The sequence below is a fragment of the Scardinius erythrophthalmus genome, assembly GCF_964197995.2.
Source record: "Scardinius erythrophthalmus genome assembly, chromosome: 13".
Classification (NCBI taxonomy): domain Eukaryota; kingdom Metazoa; phylum Chordata; class Actinopteri; order Cypriniformes; family Leuciscidae; genus Scardinius; species Scardinius erythrophthalmus.
In genome coordinates this window covers 1,406,382-1,424,227 of record NC_138233.1, presented here as the reverse complement: position 1 = coordinate 1,424,227, position 17,846 = coordinate 1,406,382, and the positions used below count along the sequence as shown (strand labels likewise).

The window sequence follows — 17,846 nt, the reverse complement described above, 5'->3', positions numbered from 1 at the left end:
CGATAAAACTGTAGCGAGAAGCCTCTCTTTATAATGCCTAAGACCCAGTCCGAAACCCCTGGAAGCGCTGCCCATGCATCTGCATGGTTGGCTAAGGGCCGGATACCGGATACCAGAAATCACACTCTTTTCGAGACATATCTGGGTAGCCGTAAAAACGGCTTTTGAGTGCAGGCAAGCGGGCACTTGTGCAGGCTTGCGCTTTGCAGAAAACGCTGGGACAGCCACGAAGCTTGGGGCTGAGACAGCGAGGCGCTTGGGTGGGAGGCCGGCCGCAACGGGACTCACACACCTGCGCTTTCCTAGGCGGGCTAGGACTTCTTCGGGGCCTCTGGTTTCACCACAATCCTCAGTCGCGGGGCGCCGGGCGCTCGATCGAGAGCGGGCTCTCGAGCTGCGCTGTTGAGGCTGCTGCGAAGAGGAGGCCGAAGGCGGGGGCTGAGGCTGTGAGGTTCGCGGGGTCCGTTTGTCTCGACCCGCCGCGGAACCAGAGCGCTTCGGTAGGAAGTGCTTGAAGGCTTGAGACGCTTTCTGGGCTTCGGTAAATCTCTCCACGAACTCGGAGAGAGAAGAACCAAAGAGGCCAGCGGAAGACAGCGGGGCGTCGAGAAACGCGATGCGCTCGGAATCGGCCATCTCCGTGAGCGTCAGCCATAAGTGCCTCTCAGCGACAGTGGCGGAAGCCATACAGCGTCCCATGGCTTGTGCGGCAGCTTTGGTGGCTCGGAGCATGAGGTCCGAAGCACTCCTCAAATCCGCAATACAGACAGCATCAGGTCCAACCTCGTCCCAATTACGGAGGAGATCACCCTGGAAGATCTGTAATGTAGCCACAGATGGGTCGCTATAGCCTGTTCCACCGGCGGCAGAGAGAGGTAGCCTCGTTCATTCGCCTTGTCCAGTGAGGAGAATGCAGGCGACACAGATGAGCGCGTACGCGCAGAGTAGGGCGCGTTCCAGGCCTTCGCAACTTCTTCATGTAACTCAGGAAGAAAAGGAGCGGGCTTAGATTCCGGAGAATTGCGCTCACCTGGGAGGAAGCTACCATCGAGCCGGGTGCGAGAGGGGGGCTCCGGTGCAGACCACTCGAGGCCGAGGCTCGCCGCGGCCAACGCGAGTACTCGCATGAGCTCCGTCTCAATGCTGGCTCTCACTGAGGGCTTTCGGGCAGGAGGCGCGAGGTCCTCAGAGCTCGCCCAATCCTCGCTGCCTGAAGCGAGGAGAGAACAGGAATCCTTTTCCCCCGACGCGGCCTCCGAAACAACTTCCTCTGATGAAGCGGCGGCAGGCTGCGGGCGCTGAGCATCAGGAAGTGATTCGGGGGAGGTCGGTGAAGCTGGCGGGCGAACCGGCGAGCTTGGTCGGGGTGGAGAGGGTTCCGGGACCCGCTGCGAGCGGCGCTTCTTACGGCGCGGCATCGCGGCGGAGAATACAGGCTTCGAGAAGGATGCCAGGCGGGTCCTCAGAGCCACCATAGGCAAAAGCTCGCAGTGAGGGCAGCCGCCGTCAGCGAGCGCGAGCGCGAGCGCTGCATGGTCCTCACCGAGGCAGGAAACACAGATGACGTGGTCGTCTCCCCCGGCGAGTGGGGCTCTGCACGAGCCGCAGGATTTAGGCATCTTTAGAAAGACGCCGCTCTTTTAGGGGGTGAGTGCTACGAGAACACTCACACACACACACAAAACAGAGCACAATAAAGGATATGGGCGTCGGAAAGCGCAGCAGGTACGGCTGTAGAAGGCGGCGTAGGCCAGCGGCTTCGAGGGCTCGTCCCGCTGAAGTGCTTGCTTCGAACGACTCTGCTTCCGTGATCCAGCGATGCGTGCGCTTCGCTGAAGAGATTAAAATCAAGTGAATCAGCCTTCTCGAGCTCCTTTTATAGAGGTAAGCCACGCCCGTCTCGGCGGGAAGTGGCGAGGAGGGCGCGAAACGCCCTCATTGGTCTGATGTTGCATGAGCCTGCGCTCGATAGGCTTATGCAGTTGCCGCAGAGCAGCCAATGAGCAGACAAGCCGTCTTGCTTCAGCTGTCTGCTGCTGCCGCAACGCGTTTTACATATATGAAAAATTAAAGGATAATTTTTGCTTCAGTGTTTCGTGAAAAGAGACTTTTCCCGTAGCGTTTTGATAAAACGCAGTACGAGAGAACTCTCGTAAGAGAACTTTGGTGATCGTTACCGAATCAAACAAAATATATTTTAAACTTAACCAGTATCGATATGCTAGCTTGATAGTAGTCTCGCGTAGCCAGACCTTCAGACTGACGGCAGAAGTTCCGTGGGCGTGATGTCTGAGGCTGAGACTAGCTTGATAGTGAGTACTAAAAGCCATCTTATTTGATTATATTTATAGTGATAAAGTTAGGTATTTTATTACATGTGATTCTGACATGATGTCACTGCATGCACTGCGCTCCTTCCTCTCCACTCGTCTCAGGTAAATAAATGCGTCTTCAGCTGAGCCTGAGCGTTTGGCGTCGCGCGTTCGTGTGTTTTGGGGGCGTAGCTTTGGAAGGAGCTCAGAAGGGAGGGGGTGGAGTGAATGGAAATAATTAGCTGTGTTTACAACAGTCGTGAGAGGTCTACAGACACTCAATTTTTATACTCTCTTTTTTAGATTACTTACATTTTAATTATGTATTGGACAGTTTAAACAAATTTGGAATGGTTTTCTTTTAGAAAAATCCTACCTACCCTGTCTTTAAAGTGTAAATTGCAGGTTAAAATTTTCACGGAGATAATGCAATGTGTTTATTAAACATAAAGATAAAAACCGTCCACCATTGTTTTTTATACCAAAATGCTGAATATAATATGAAAAGTTGGCACATTTAACAGTGGTCTTAACCGCTCCCGCTCCCTTCCACTAGATTCGGCGTGACGTCATAATAGGAACTCACCGGCATAATCCGAAATTATGAAAAATTGTTGATGCTCGTACTATTGAAAAGAGGACAAACTTGTTTAATTTTGGCAGGAATGAAGATGTTTTTCATCAATTGCTCCAATGCAATGAGGAAGTTGCCACTTCACATCAAGTTCATGTGGCGTTTTCCACCATTCTTCTTCAGAAGTTTGTGTCTGAAAACATGACATTAGATTAACGACACAGTTTATGATCCCAGCTTTTAAAGTAATGGATTCATTAGGGCTAAACATTTCTCACTTTAGATTAAGTCAAGCAAAAGTCAAGGCAAGTTAAGTTTATTAATAAAGCACACTTCATACACAATGTGTTTCACATGAAACGGATTTAAAAAAGAATCATAAATGATCACAAGAAGTGCATTGCATAGGAAAATAAGAAAAACAAAGAATAAGGCACTGATTAAAATGGATTTAAAATGTAATTAAAATATTTAAAGGAGTCCTAACCTACAATTTTCACTTTTCCACGAGAATCAATGTATGTTATGATTGCCTAACGATTATACACTGGCCGGGAAGCCGATATTTAAAAGTGAAGCGTTTGTTTAGCTCAGGGTTTGTAAAATAGCCCACGTGCACGCGCACTCAAATACGAGATTTTGATTTCTACCCTGCCTTGACGTCATGCCGGAGGAGGATATACCATATATAAGCTGTGTCCCAATGTGAAGGCTGCATCCTTCGAAGGCTACGGACTTCAAACGATGCAGCCTATGCGTCCTCCGAACGACGCACCGTGTAGCCTCCGTAGGATTTCCTAATTGCGCAGCCAGGTGTTCCCGATCACCGCTCCAGGCGCCAAGCAACGGTGCGAGAGTATGCTGCCATCCTGATAATTCATTTGATATAATTGAGTAAGGGACTGTTCGTTATTTATTTAAGGGGCCACCGGAGGAGTTTTGAGATCTGTTGTCAAAAAAGACATGACCCTCCCTTCGCCAGCAATAAATTTTTCTATGACCCTCCAAAATGATTGTGAAAAAAGGCATGACCCTCCCCGATAATGTATTGATTAGCCTAATTCTACTGGTTTGCGCGTGGCAAAGATGTTCAGATAGCCATTGTTTGTTTGTTTTTTAAACCATAAACTCTTGCTTTCTCATCTTACTAGGGCTGTAACGATAGACCAAACCTACGATTCGGTTCGTATCACGATTTTTGATTTTAGATTTGAAAAAAAATCATGTTTTTGGTGCTGATGCGGTGTGACTCGTTCAACATGTGGGTGGCGCTGCGAATAAAGCATCTAAAAGCTGTCACAAAGAACCGGCAAAAGTAATTATTATTAATATGTCAAATATAGCTAGAAGACATTTTAATTGTTTATTAGTAAACAAGTGTTTTCTGTGTCTACTGCAAAGATGAAGTTGACGATGCGTCGCGATCTTCTCAGAACGCGCCAGAGCGAAATGCACATTTCATAAGCAGAAAGCAGTCTGTTTACTTTAGTTTTGAATTGTTCTGTGTAAAAGTAGACATTTCAAGCTTTCTATATAGCCTATTTCTCAGGTCTGTGAGGCAAGTAGCATAGCCTACCTTACGCTGAGTTTCGGTTCATTTATGAGACAAGATCCAGTTCACTCGCCCGCGCCTCCGTGTTATGATTATCTATTTTCTACTATATTTAGACTACTTCTTATTTATTAAATCCAGATGAAACATTGATTAAAATTAAGATAAAATTAATAAAAAAACGAAATTCACTTTAAAGAAAGGCTTTGTGCTTTCTGTTTGAGGTCTCTGTGAAATTTTTAGTCGCTTCAGAGCAGTCATGTCCGTAATGGAGAACTGTCACGTCCGTAACATAATTTGTTTTTCACATAAATGCGAACACGAAAAATAAAATAAAAATAATATAATATTTTATGTTCTGTGGAGGCCGATCTTTATTCATCCGGTGGGTATATATCTTTGGTTTGCACAGTGTAATTTATAGAATTACTAAAAAATATTTTGCCACATGTGTATTTCACTCATATTAAATATAAAACACATGTGTAGTAGACTGATATTTTTCTAATGTCTTGACTCCTTTCAGACGTTTCAAAATATTGGTATTAAATGCATTTTCTGAGAATTTTTATTTTAAGTTTTGACTGCAAATGTCACGTCCATAACAGTGGAATCGCCCAATTTTAACGAATTTATCCTCAACTAGTTTTTGTGGTGTAGGTCTATGTATTTTATGTTAACTTAAATAATACTAATAGTAATTTAAAGATGTGGTAGCCCTACATTTTACACATCGTGGAAACAAAATAAGAATGGAAATATGGTAGTATCGCGCTACAGCACACATTCTATCAGCTGCAGATCTGGCGCCTCAGTCCCAATACTGTTAAATTCGACGTACGTTCACATCACATGTTAATGCAGCGGTAGAGTTACACTCACAGGACACTGTGCACTTAACAAAAGTTCATTATTTGCTCGTGCTTTAAAGCTTTGCCGGGTAAACATTTCTTTCTGACATGATGCACTTTTTCTAAGCGCGAACTGAAGTGCACGCGCACTGTCAAACAGCGCCAAACTGGATTTTTGTTGGGTCAGACCCATCTGATATCAAAGGGGGGCTGATAACGCGAGATCAACATGGAATAAATGGGAAAAAAATAGCACCAAACAAGCCACTTTGAAATGTTGCTGTTTTAATGAATATAAAAGTTGGGTGACCCTCCCCCCTAGACTAAAAAAAGTTGGATGACCCTCCCCTCAACAAAGAATAAAAAGACATGACCCTCCCCTATTTTCCTCCGGTGGCCCCTTCCATAAATACCGAACGGTCCCTAAACAGCTATGAAGCCAGAATTGGCTATTGTCATTTTTATGTTTTATATTTTACTGGAGGACATGGTATTAAGGATGTTTCAGGTCATGTACTTTCAGCTTAGCTGAAGATTCAAATGTTCATTTATATCTTACCTTGATGCGATTTTGTAGGCTAGTGTATTCTTTTTTATTATGCACATAAATGGACCTTGGTAAATATATTTACACAGGTTTTCAACCCTATTTGAATATAAAACTCAGTTGAATATAAAAAGTCCAGTGCGAATGTTACTCCCGCTCTTCATCGGCAGCTGTCAGTCACTGTTGCTAGGCGACAAGAACAATCCGAGCGCTTCTGATGCGCCCTTTGAAATGGCACGGAGCTGTAGTTAGCAACAATTTGTTAATATTGTGACAAGTATGGAATTTTATCGCCGCTAGGGGTCACTAACCTTTTTACAATAACAAAGGTGTAGTTTGATGACACAACATTTGCTAAAAATTATGGATCTTGTCGTCAACGTCAAGCCGACCGATCTCTGAAATCTTTTATCATGACTGTGATATGAAGCAGTTCGGGATTGCTAAGAGACAGCTATCAGCTCCACATATTATAGGAATAGGATATAAAAGGAATATGGACATTTCATTCTACCGAACTACACGCAGAATTACAATTCACAGGTTAGTTTATTAGACAAATCCGCTTGTCGGAATTTTAAAATCATTGGTTACCCGTAAGCCAATCACATGACGTTTGGTTATGGCGTGTGTTATGCGCAGGTTCAGCCGCATCTAACTTCCACTGTAAACACATGTATGATGCGAAAACAAAACCATCGAGCGAAATACCAGAGTGAACATAGCTGTGAAGGACTTTTGCAGATTATGTGAAGTAAATCTACGCATCCACCACGGTACAATCAGCGTCTACGTCACTGCTCTCAGCCCGCCCTCTGTTCGCTGATTGGCCCGGCTGTTTTCAGGCCGGAGGAAAACGGAAAGCTATTACGCTGTCTCAGACTGAGTACAGAAGCGAAACACAGTAAGTTATAAGAAGTGCGCAAGTACATAAATGAATTTCGGTAGAGTTGAGGGAGCATTTTCTTTAAAAACAAAATAACTCCACCTCGTCTTCAGCGGCTGCCTCAGATTTCGGGAGTAAATAGAGAGAGCTATGTGGATTAATACATCCAGCCACACAACACCTACACCGCTTGGGAGACATTCGTCAGTGCAGCAGCTGTGAACTCGATCAGGGCGGGGCTATGTTAGAGAGCGTCAGTGTCTGTCAACACTCGTGGGCGGGGCCTGTGGCTTGTGGACGGGGCCTGTGCTGTAGTGACGTCACTGAAGCCGCATTCTGAACACAGGTCATTGGGAGACACTGCTCTTGATTTATGGGGATTAATAAAAAAGTAGTGAGTGGATTTTTATCATTAGCCTATTGGCTGGTTGTGTACACACACTGCCAACACACATTTATGTCCAAACAGCATGCAAAAGTGAATTTTGCATAATAGGGGACCTTTAAAGCAATGCTTGCAGCAGATACTGTATATAAATTAACAACTCTGAGTTGAGGTATTTTCTTTAACCTCCTGTGAAAAAGGCGTGTTTGCAGTCGACACCGGGTCTTCAGGCGGCTGTTCCTTCGAAACGGTAATCTTCAAATCCCGGCTGAACAACACCGGTTCTGATCCGAGACCCAGCTGGAACTGCCACACATACAGACACTCTTCTTTCTCCAGCTGAAATGATAGTTGCTCTTCCTCTTCAGTCTCTTTTGTCCAGTTTTCCTTCTCAGTCTTCACACTTGAACCTCCGTATTCTCCCGATAAGTTGAACTGAAACTGTGCAATTAATCCTGCGAGTTTTCCAGCTGTGATCGAGGTTGACGCTGCTATCTTCCAGTTGTGTGTGATCTGGGACATCTTCTCTTTATTGTATCCAACCTTTTTAGTAATTTTCTTTTGCCATGTCACTGGTGTGAGACTGTCATTACTAACGGTTTTAATTTTCACCCACTTTCTGAATATGGGGCCGTTGGTTATGGACAGCCCGCCTGGCAGGAAGTTCAGAACATCGGGGTTAACGGATAAGACAGCAGCGCCCTTATCTTTGTCAAGGTCGGTACATTTGTGGTATTCAAATCCCCACTTTGGGGTTTGCTTGAGGAAGTAGAAGTGATTCTTATCACCCCAGTAATAGAGACCATCTCTGCAATTGGTAAGCAGGGTATGCAGGGTATCTTTTTTAGGTTGTCCTTTAGATTCATCACTCAGGTCAGTTGTTATTCTGTAATTTTCTTTGGAGATGATGTAATACGTGCCATTGGCTGACAGGTAATGGTCTCCGCCCTGAAACTTGGGAGGAAGGGTGAATGTTGCAGAATCAGTGCCTTTTGACAGGTCAGTGACTGTGCGGTATTCATCACCCTTAATGATGTAAAACTTCTTTTCGTCAGCTAAGTAATGGTCTCCATGTCGGCAGGCGGGGTGCAGATCATGAATACTGAGGTCTGACCCTGTGTTGAAATCCTTTGCCTTCATATAGCAGCCGAGATCAGAGCGGATTATGTAGCAGTATCCATTTGATCCACAGAAATCAACTCCTTTTTTGTGCTTGGGAAAATCTGCCTTTTTGTCTGCCATTAACCTGCAACACAGGATAATAACAAAAAAAGTTTTGAGTTTTGAGCTATTTTTCCCCACACTCTTTAAATTAGTCAAGATCACATATGAAGGCAAGATAATTTTTCTCTCAGCACTCCTGTAAATACAGCACTATACTGTAGTGCAGAAGTCTGTCTGTAATAGTTGTGATTTGCTGTTTTCTTCAGCATCAGCATTTACAGGGTTAATGATGAGAGTTTATGCAGTGCGTATGAGGAAATATAAGAGCTGTGTCGGCTGTTCCTGATGTTACTGCTGTTCTGCATTAAAGCTTTCAACGAAAAGCTCTTTTGTTTGTCCGTATTAAGACATTACAGTAGAGGAGAGTGGGGGACGATTTGTCAGTTTCTCAGAGGCTGTTTTTATTGGAAAGCCAACATTTTTCTATGTATATTTCTGAAATACATGCATGTGTAGACACATGCATTTTCTGTAAAGCTGCTTTGAAGCAATGGCGTATGATGACATATATTTCTTCAAATGGCACAATATATAATCTAAAGATTACAGTAATGCATGCCTGATGTTATTTAATTCTACAGGTTGTAGATTTTGCTCTGAGCCACATAGACACAAAATCATTCACGATTCGCAAAATACTCTACAACCAGAATACTGTACTCAGACAATTAGCAAAGTCTATTTAGGAAATTAACCCCTTTAACACGAAGTGTACCGCCAGCGGAAAAAAAATCATAATCAAATACTTAGCAACCACTAAATGGAATAAACACAAACTAGGTTTATCATTTTAAAGCTGAGAAACTAACCATTTTGATCAACAACAAATTAGGTGTCATTTGAAAGCTTAGAGTCTGAACTTTACAATCAATGTAGTAATTTCATTAACTCCTAAGTAGTGCTGAGTTATTTGCTGTTAAATTGAAAATAAAAATTTCATAATTTATTAAATACTTTTTTGTACTATATGTACTGCGATATGTCAAATACATCATACAGCTCAGATAGTCATGTGTCACTGGAACGGTCTTATAGAGTATAATACAACTAGCATAATTGTTTTTGCTTTTTACTAAACTTGAGCGAGTTTTTGTGTGAAGCCCTGCAAGACCCAATAATATACAGATGCGTAATTTATGTCAAGTCAAGTCAAGTGTATTTGTATAGCGCTTTTCACAATACAGTTTGCATCAAAGCAGCTTCACAGTATTAAATTAAAATAATACAACAAGGTTTGTTTCTGTCACGGGGCGAAGGAATCAAAAACGGCAGGCAGAGATGAGGGATCCAAATGCAGGGAGATTTTAATGAATATAAACAATCGTAACATAAGTCAGGAACAAAATAACACTGAGAAAAACAAAGAAAACGCGGGGAACTGGAGATGCCTGCATGACATCAAACAAAGACCGACAGAGAACCAGATAAGAGTTTTTTTTTTTAATTCTGTCATCATATAATCACCCTCATGTTGTTTCAAACCTGTATGAATTTCTTTCTTCTGCTGAACAGAAAGGAAGATATTTAGAAGAATATCAGTAACCAGGCAGTTTTTGGGTCCCACCAAAAACTGCCTGGTTACTGATATTCTTCTAAATATCTTCCTTTCTGTTCAGCAGAAGAAAGAAATTCATACAGGTTTGAAACAACATGAGGGTGATTATATGATGACAGAATTTACATTTTAAAAGTGAACTTCTCCTTTAAACAGAGAGGTAAACGAGCTTAACAAGGGAAAATTACACACCTGTAACAGACTAATGAAAATGGAAAGAAACTACAAAACTACAACCTGGCCACAGGAAACAGGACACAGGAAAGAATACAGAAACTAGACACAAAGAAACTACAACATAAAAGTCCCACAGAGCATAAGACACAGAAGCAGATCTGACAGTTTCTAATGGAATTTATTGATTGATAAAATTAAAATTAAATGTAACCCTGATTCTCAATGTGATGAATTGCGGACGTGTTTCAACGCACCCTAGCAACCAGATTGAGGTAAACTATTGTTTTTGTTTGCTCCCCCGAGCGAAGGGGCCATTTTCGTTTTCTCAGCCACTACGCACTCAAGCTGTATCAGGCCTGCAATGGGGTGGGATATGTAAACATTCAAGTGCACTAATGCTATTGTGACCGGTCTTTTCTTTTTCATTTTGAGTGTATTTTTGGATGTGTTAAAAATTTAAAAGGGTTATTAGAGTTTATAAAAGTTATACAGAGTTATAAGTTAATTTGATAGTATAACTTAACGTTAAACAGAAATTAGAAAGGATTTATGCCTATACGGTTAACTCTAGTAGGTTAAATACATTCAGACAGTGACTTAATATTGATGATCCTGCCGTGATACTGTAAAAAAGTGCTTAGTTACTGTTAAAAGTAAGGCAATCACAGAGGGTTGTATTGGTTTTATTTTGTTTTGGCATATTTTATTTGGTTTTATTTTCATTTACATTGTCAAATTCAAATAATTGATCTATTTCATTTCATTTAAATACAAAGTCTCAATTTAATTGACATTTGATACAATATATATTGGTTTAAATGTTATTTTGTGAGTGTGTGTGTTTTTGCAGTTTAAAAGTGATTCCCTGGAGGTTAATTTATATTAGAAGACGGGGTTAAAAGATCATTTAGAAATAAAAGAACTCAGGTCCTTATCAATAGACTCTGGCCTAGTGCAAATGGTTGGTGGATAGGGGCTACATAAATATCCCCAAAATATCCCCAACTGAGCAAGCCAAAGGCAACAGTGGCAAGGAACCGAAAAAACTCCATCAAGTGACCTAATGGTGTCCTAAAACTCCATCAAGTGACCTAATGGTGTCCTAAAACTCCATCAGGTGACCTAATGGAGAAAAAAAAAACCTTGGGAGAACCCAGGCTCAGTCGGGGGCCAGTTCTCCTCTGGCATTTATGAACTAGAGGCCGGATTGTAGTTTCACTATAAAATTAAAAGTATTATATGAATGCCTGGCTGAAAAGATGCGTCTTTAATCTAGTTTTAAACTGGGAGAGCGAGTCCGAGCAACGAACTGTCACGTATCACACACAAAAGAGAGAGATCCAAGTGCAGTTAATTTATTGGGGTAATCCGTACTCACAATCAGTTCAGGCAAATGGTCAAAATCCAATAAGTCAATCCAAGAACATAAAACACGAACAAGAACAGGCAGCAAACAGGAACAGACGTGTGAGGACATTAAACAAGGACTCCGTGACAAACACTGAAACTGACAAGGTATATATACACAAGTGTTAAACGAGGTGACGAGAAACAGCTGAACACAATGAACACTCAGTGACAGACAGGATCATGGGAAATGTAGTAACAGAGTGTAGGACACCGTGCGGGAAGAGGACCTCCAGTGGACACCCAGGGAACACAAACCAGACACTGTGACATAACCCCCCCTCTACGGAGCGGCTACCAGACGCTCCAAGACAAACAAAACAAGAGTCCAGACGGGAGGTGAAATGGTGGAGGATCAGGGGGTGGGATGGGGGGCCAGGTCCATGGAGGGGAACAGAAATAGGGAGTGGCGGCTTAGCTGGCGGCCAGGGCGAAACAGACAGTCCATCGGGCGGCCAGGGCGAAGCAGACGACCCATCGGGCGGCCAGGGCGGAGCAGACGACCCATCGGGCGGCCAGGGCGGAGCAGACGACCCATCGGGCGGCCAGGGCGGAGCAGACGACCCATCGGGCGGCCAGGGCGGAGCAGACAGTCCATCGGGGGGGAGGGCGGAGCAGACAGTCCATCGGGGGGGGAGGGGCGGAGACGACCCCTCGGGCGGCCAGGGCGGAGACGACCCCTCGGGCGGCCAGGGCGGAGACGACCCCTCGGGCGGCCAGGGCGGAGACGACCCCTCGGGCGGCCAGGGCGGAGACGACCCCTCGGGCGGCCAGGGCGGAGACGACCCCTCGGGCGGCCAGGGCGGAGACGACCCCTCGGGCGGCCAGGGCGGAGACTTTCCCTCGGGCGGCCAGGGCGGAGACTTTCCCTCGGGCGGCCAGGGCGGAGACTTTCCCTCGGGCGGCCAGGGCGGAGACTTTCCCTCGGGCGGCCAGGGCGGAGACTTTCCCTCGGGCGGCCAGGGCGGAGACGACCCCTCGGGCGGCCACGGCGGAGACGACCCCTCGGACGGTGGAACTGGCACCACCGGAACTGGCACTGGAACTGGCACCAACAGCTCAGGCACTGGAACTGGCACCAACGGCTCAGGCACTGGAACTGGCACCACCGACTCAGGCACTGGAACTGGCACCACCGACTCAGGCACTGGAACTGGCACAGACTCCACCGGCTCAGGAACTGGAACAGACACCACCGGCTCGGGCACTGGAACTGGCACCACCGGCTCAGGCACTGGAACTGGCACCACCGGCTCGGGCACTGGAACTGGCACCACCGGCTCAGGCACCATCGGCTCGGGCACTGGAACTGGCACCACCGGCTCGGGCACTGGAACCACCGACTCAGGCACTGGAACTGGCACCACCGACTCAGGCACCACCGGCTCGGGCACTGGAACTGGCACCACCGGCTCGGGCACTGGAACTGGCACCACCGGCTCGGGCACTGGAACTGGCACCACCGGCTCGGGCACTGGAACTGGCACCACCGGCTCGGGCACTGGAACTGGCACCACCGGCTCAGGCACTGGAACTGGCACCACCGGCTCGGGCACTGGAACTGGCACCACCGGCTCTGGAACAGACACCACCGGCCCAGAAACAGGAACAGACATCACCGGCTCAGGAACAGACACCACCGGCTCAGGAACAGGAACAGACACCACTGGCCCAGGAACAGACACCACCGGCTCAGGAACAGGAACAGACACCACCGGCCCAGGAACAGACACCACCGGCTCAAGTGTATGCATAGCCCACACACACCACATGGCTGTGGCCATAATGGCCAGTGTCGCGGTCACTGAGGGCTCAGGAACAGACGCCACCGGCTCAGGCTCAGGAACAGACACCACCGGCTCAGGCTCAGGAACAGACACAGGCTCGACGGCGGCCATCTTGTCAGGGGACACAGGCTCGGCAGGCGTGACGTGAACAGGCTCGGCGGCGGCCTTCTTGTCCGAAGACACAGGCTCGGCAGGCGTGACGTGAACAGGCTCGGCGGCGGCCATCTTGTCCGAAGACACAGGCTCGGCAGGCGTGACGTGAACAGGCTCGGCGGCGGCCATCTTGTCTGAAGACACAGGCTCGGCAGGCGTGACTTGAACAGTCTCTGGATCGACAGACGTGACCTTCCTCCTCCTTCTCCGCCTACGATGGCAAGATGGTAGCCTCGAGCCCACCGCCTTAGGGGGAGTTCCACTCACCAGGTCAGGTGTGTCGGTCATCTTCTCAGGAGACCCAGACGTGACTGCTGTATCCCACTGACTCCGATGCTCAAGGTATCTGGTAAAACCCCAAAAGTCCAAGACTTCCAGACCCTTCATTTCCCACCCCGGCAATGGGTCATCAAGACAGGTATTAAAAATGTCTTTTAATGCTGCCTCATTGTATCCCATTCCCCTCGAGAGCGTCCAAAATGACTGAGCTATACAACCCACCGGCAGGCCCTGCTGACGAAAGCTCATCAAATTCTGGACACGCCCCATCCTCTCTTTCTCCGTGGCAGGAGGGAGGATACGGAACCCCATCATGCTGGATCTCTTAGGTGACGGAGTCCTTCTGTCACGTATCACACACAAAAGAGAGAGATCCAAGTGCAGTTAATTTATTGGGGTAATCCGTACTCACAATCAGTTCAGGCAAATGGTCAAAATCCAATAAGTCAATCCAAGAACATAAAACACGAACAAGAACAGGCAGCAAACAGGAACAGACGTGTGAGGACATTAAACAAGGACTCCGTGACAAACACTGAAACTGACAAGGTATATATACACAAGTGTTAAACGAGGTGACGAGAAACAGCTGAACACAATGAACACTCAGTGACAGACAGGATCATGGGAAATGTAGTAACAGAGTGTAGGACACCGTGCGGGAAGAGGACCTCCAGTGGACACCCAGGGAACACAAACCAGACACTGTGACACGAACAGTATCAGGAAGGCTATTCCAGAGTTTTGGTGCTAAATGTGAAAATGCTCTCCCTCCTTTGGTGGATCTGGATATCCTAGGTATGACCAAAAGCCTCGAATTTATTGATCTTAAAAAGCGCGATGGATTATAGGGTGATAGAAGATCCGTTAAATAGACTGGAGCTAAGCCGTTTAGGGCTTTATAAGTCAGTAGCAATACCTTGTAATTAATACGGCACTTTATAGGTAACCAATGCAGTGATGATAAAATTGGTGTTATATGATCATATTTTCTTGATCTAGTAAGAACTCTAGCGGCTGCATTTTGGACTAACTGTAAAATGTTTTCATTTAATGTTTTCACGTTTTCACTCGCAACATGCTCTGATAGTGGAAAATGGCAGATCATTATTTATTGCAAATTCCGACAATTAAAAAGAGCCCAAACTCAGCATAATCCATTTCTCAGATCTAAAGATATCCCTCGTGGAGTTGTACAGGCGCACATAGAGCCTTGTATACATTTACTTGCATAAATTGTGGAAAATGGCACATCAATATTTACAGCAGATTGTTACAATTATAAAGAGCCCAAAACTCTCCATCACTCAGATTTAAAGATATTCCACATGGACTTCTAATAGATGAATCCCCACATACACATACAATCAAGAATATAGATGGACCATGGATGTGACGTTTTCAATCATAACTCCATGAAACATGCATAAATTGTGAAAAATCGAAAATTTACAGCAGATTCTCAGGATTAGAAAGAGCCAACATAACCATTGCGTTGATCACATGATATTGCTCATGACGGAACAATTAAAAAAAAAAAGAAGTCCATTAGGGAGTGTCAAGGACTGAACAAAAAAGCTATCTTGGTTCCAAATGCTGTAACTTTGATTACCTTATGCTATCACCAGGGGCGCTGCAGGCAATATTGGGCCCTATGAAAGAATATGAGGTTGGGGACCCCTACCGCACCCATTCCTTTAATAAAATCGATCTCTGGGGCCCCAAAAGTACGTGGGCCCTTAGAATCATCCAAACAATTTTATCAATTCCTTCCAAGTGTCAAAGACTGCTCAGTAAAAAGGCTACCTTTGTTCCAAATGTTGTAACTTTTGTTTACTTTATGCAATCTCCACAAAATTTGCAGCTCAGATGTAGAGGGAACGTCACCAAAAAAATTGTTTCCTCCTACCGTATTTCCTTCCTGAGTTATTGCATGTTAAATAAGAAAAATATGCAAAATCATAATAAAAATTATATATATATATATATAGTCTTTTATCAGCTGTTTGAAACGTGTTCTATCAAACGATACTAACTTTTTGACTCTTCTTGCTATAATTTTGGAGTTATGAGTCTTTACTTTTGTGTGAGTCACTCAGAAAAAACAACTGTAAAAATGCTTTCAGGGTTTAAGGGGATAATTATCTAATTAAGAAAAAGTTAAATAGTTAAATACAGATTAGAACTTGAAGCTAGATGAAGAGATAAAGTAGACAGGAGAATAAACGAGTAGTCAAAAAAACTATTCAAATCAGCAACGGTGGATATAAAGAATAAACTGTGATGTTTGACATTTAAGAAAATCCAGCTGAAGTCCTAAAAGTTCCTCTAATAAACCCTGAGTGTGTCGGCAGAGCAGATATATCAGGGCAGACTTCAGTACTTTCACTGAGATCATGAAACAAACAATCGCAAACTGAGGTTTTGTTGCTTTTCTTTCTTTCATGTTATACATTGAATGTTATTAATAGTGGATAAATCTATGAACAATGTACTTACGTGTCTACTGTATCAGAGCAGTAATCAGTCTTCAAACGCCAGCAGCCTGAGAACACGAACCTTCCCTCGATTTCACTGAATTACAGAAACTACTCCTTAACAACTTACAAGCTCAAGTGTGTGTCTCGATGTCCTCTGAATATCTCTGAGAGTTGGAGGATGTCTGTGCTGTGCAAAACTTTGTTGGGATGTTTTATAGAGCTAGATCTAAGACGGGAGCCAAAGCTATTCAGGGGTGTGTTTACAGAAAGTATCGTGAGCCAAATATGGTTTGCATGACTCAAAAAATCTTTATCTTGAGCCAAACATTACGTCATTGAACAGGAAACGCATCCCTGTCTGGGTTAACTCACAGGATGAGTTTCCCATAAAATCTGTAAGTCACTGCAGTCAAGCCAGCCACCAGAAAAAACACTTGCACCTATTACTATGATTATGGTAATTTCTTCATCTATCTATCTATCTATCTATCTATCTATCTATCTATCTATCTATCTATCTATCTATCTATCTATCTATCTATCTATCTATCTATCTATCTATCTATCTATCTATCTATCTATCTATCTGATACTGTATATTTCTTTCTTTCTTTCTTTTTTATGTCACATATTACTACTTCAGAGGCCTATAAAGACCTAATTTCTAATAAGTAGAAAAACACTCTATGGCCAGCTCTTACAGTTTTTCTCAGTGCGTTTTTCACATCATCCCTAACATGTGCAAAATGATAAGTGCATTTCTCAGAACAATTTGTACAAACTGCAAAGAAATGATAAAGAAACACAGGAAACACCCCTAAGGCACAACTTTGCCCGCAGCACTGCTCTAGTGCTGTCTCTACACATCCAGACGTTCCTGTCTGTCGGCCCACATATTCCACATCACACCGGATATTTTCCCTTCCAATGCAACATGGAAAGAATCTTTTGGGATGCCTGATCAATCCTCTGCAGGCGTCTACTGTGATGTCCTCACACATGCTGCATCCACTGCAGCCAGCAGGGTCATCTGTGTGTGTGTGTGACGATCGGACACCTTCCACCTCATGCTGAAAAGAACTCCTCAATTGGGTTAAGGAAGGGTGAATAAGGTGGGAGGAATTCTATGAGCATCCTCGGGTGGGTCACAAACCATTGCCTTATGATGTTTGATCGATGGAAACTCACATTATCACAAATGACCACTGTAAGAACTGATTTTCCTGTTAAAATAAAGCTCACCCTGCCATTTATTTTCTCTCAGCACTCCTGTATATAGTCACTATACTGTAGTGCAGAAGTCTGTCTGTAATAGTTGTGAATTGCTGTGTTCTTCAGCATCAGCATTTACAGGGTTAATGAGGAGAGTTTATGAAGTGCGTATGAGGAAATATAAGAGCTGTGTATTGACTGCTGTGCCTGATGTTACTGCTGTTCTGCATTAAAGCTTTCAACGAAAAGCTCCTTTGTTCGTCTTTATTAACCCGTGTATATATTTTAGTTATTCAGCCAGTGTTTGTGGGTCTGGTGGACCCGCTGCATTTTGGGGTTTTTAATTCAACATAATCAAACAATTTATGTTAAAATACTCAACAGATGTTTACTTCATCCCAATTACAAGCAATATAAACAGCAAATATGGTTAAATATGGTTAATATTTCCTCTTTAGCTTTGTT

At 44.5% G+C, this 17,846-nt stretch overlaps 2 protein-coding genes across 4 annotated transcripts in view; one reads left to right on the top strand and one right to left on the bottom strand.

Annotated features, from left to right (window-relative positions):
- Window positions 1-17,846, bottom strand: part of LOC308700795 (uncharacterized protein) — a 46,708-nt gene that overhangs the window by 14,909 nt on the left and 13,953 nt on the right. For 2 of the 3 annotated variants that reach the window (XM_081382581.1, XM_081382580.1), the window contains one exon: window positions 7,294-8,353. In XM_081382581.1, coding sequence (XP_081238707.1) covers window positions 7,294-8,349 — 1,056 coding nt within the window. In that variant the 5' untranslated portion in view covers window positions 8,350-8,353. Of the gene's footprint in view, window positions 1-7,293; window positions 8,354-16,188; window positions 16,925-17,846 lie in introns of those variants that run through there. The other variant, XM_081382582.1, reaches the window with a different exon arrangement.
- LOC308700724 (uncharacterized protein) overlaps window positions 17,123-17,846 on the top strand; it is a gene marked incomplete at both ends in the record, with an annotated part of 10,222 nt that continues 9,498 nt past the window's right edge. Inside the window, one exon of the mRNA XM_081382482.1 lies at window positions 17,123-17,194. Within this exon, the coding sequence (XP_081238608.1) occupies window positions 17,123-17,194 (72 nt within the window). The remainder of the gene's footprint in view (window positions 17,195-17,846) is intronic.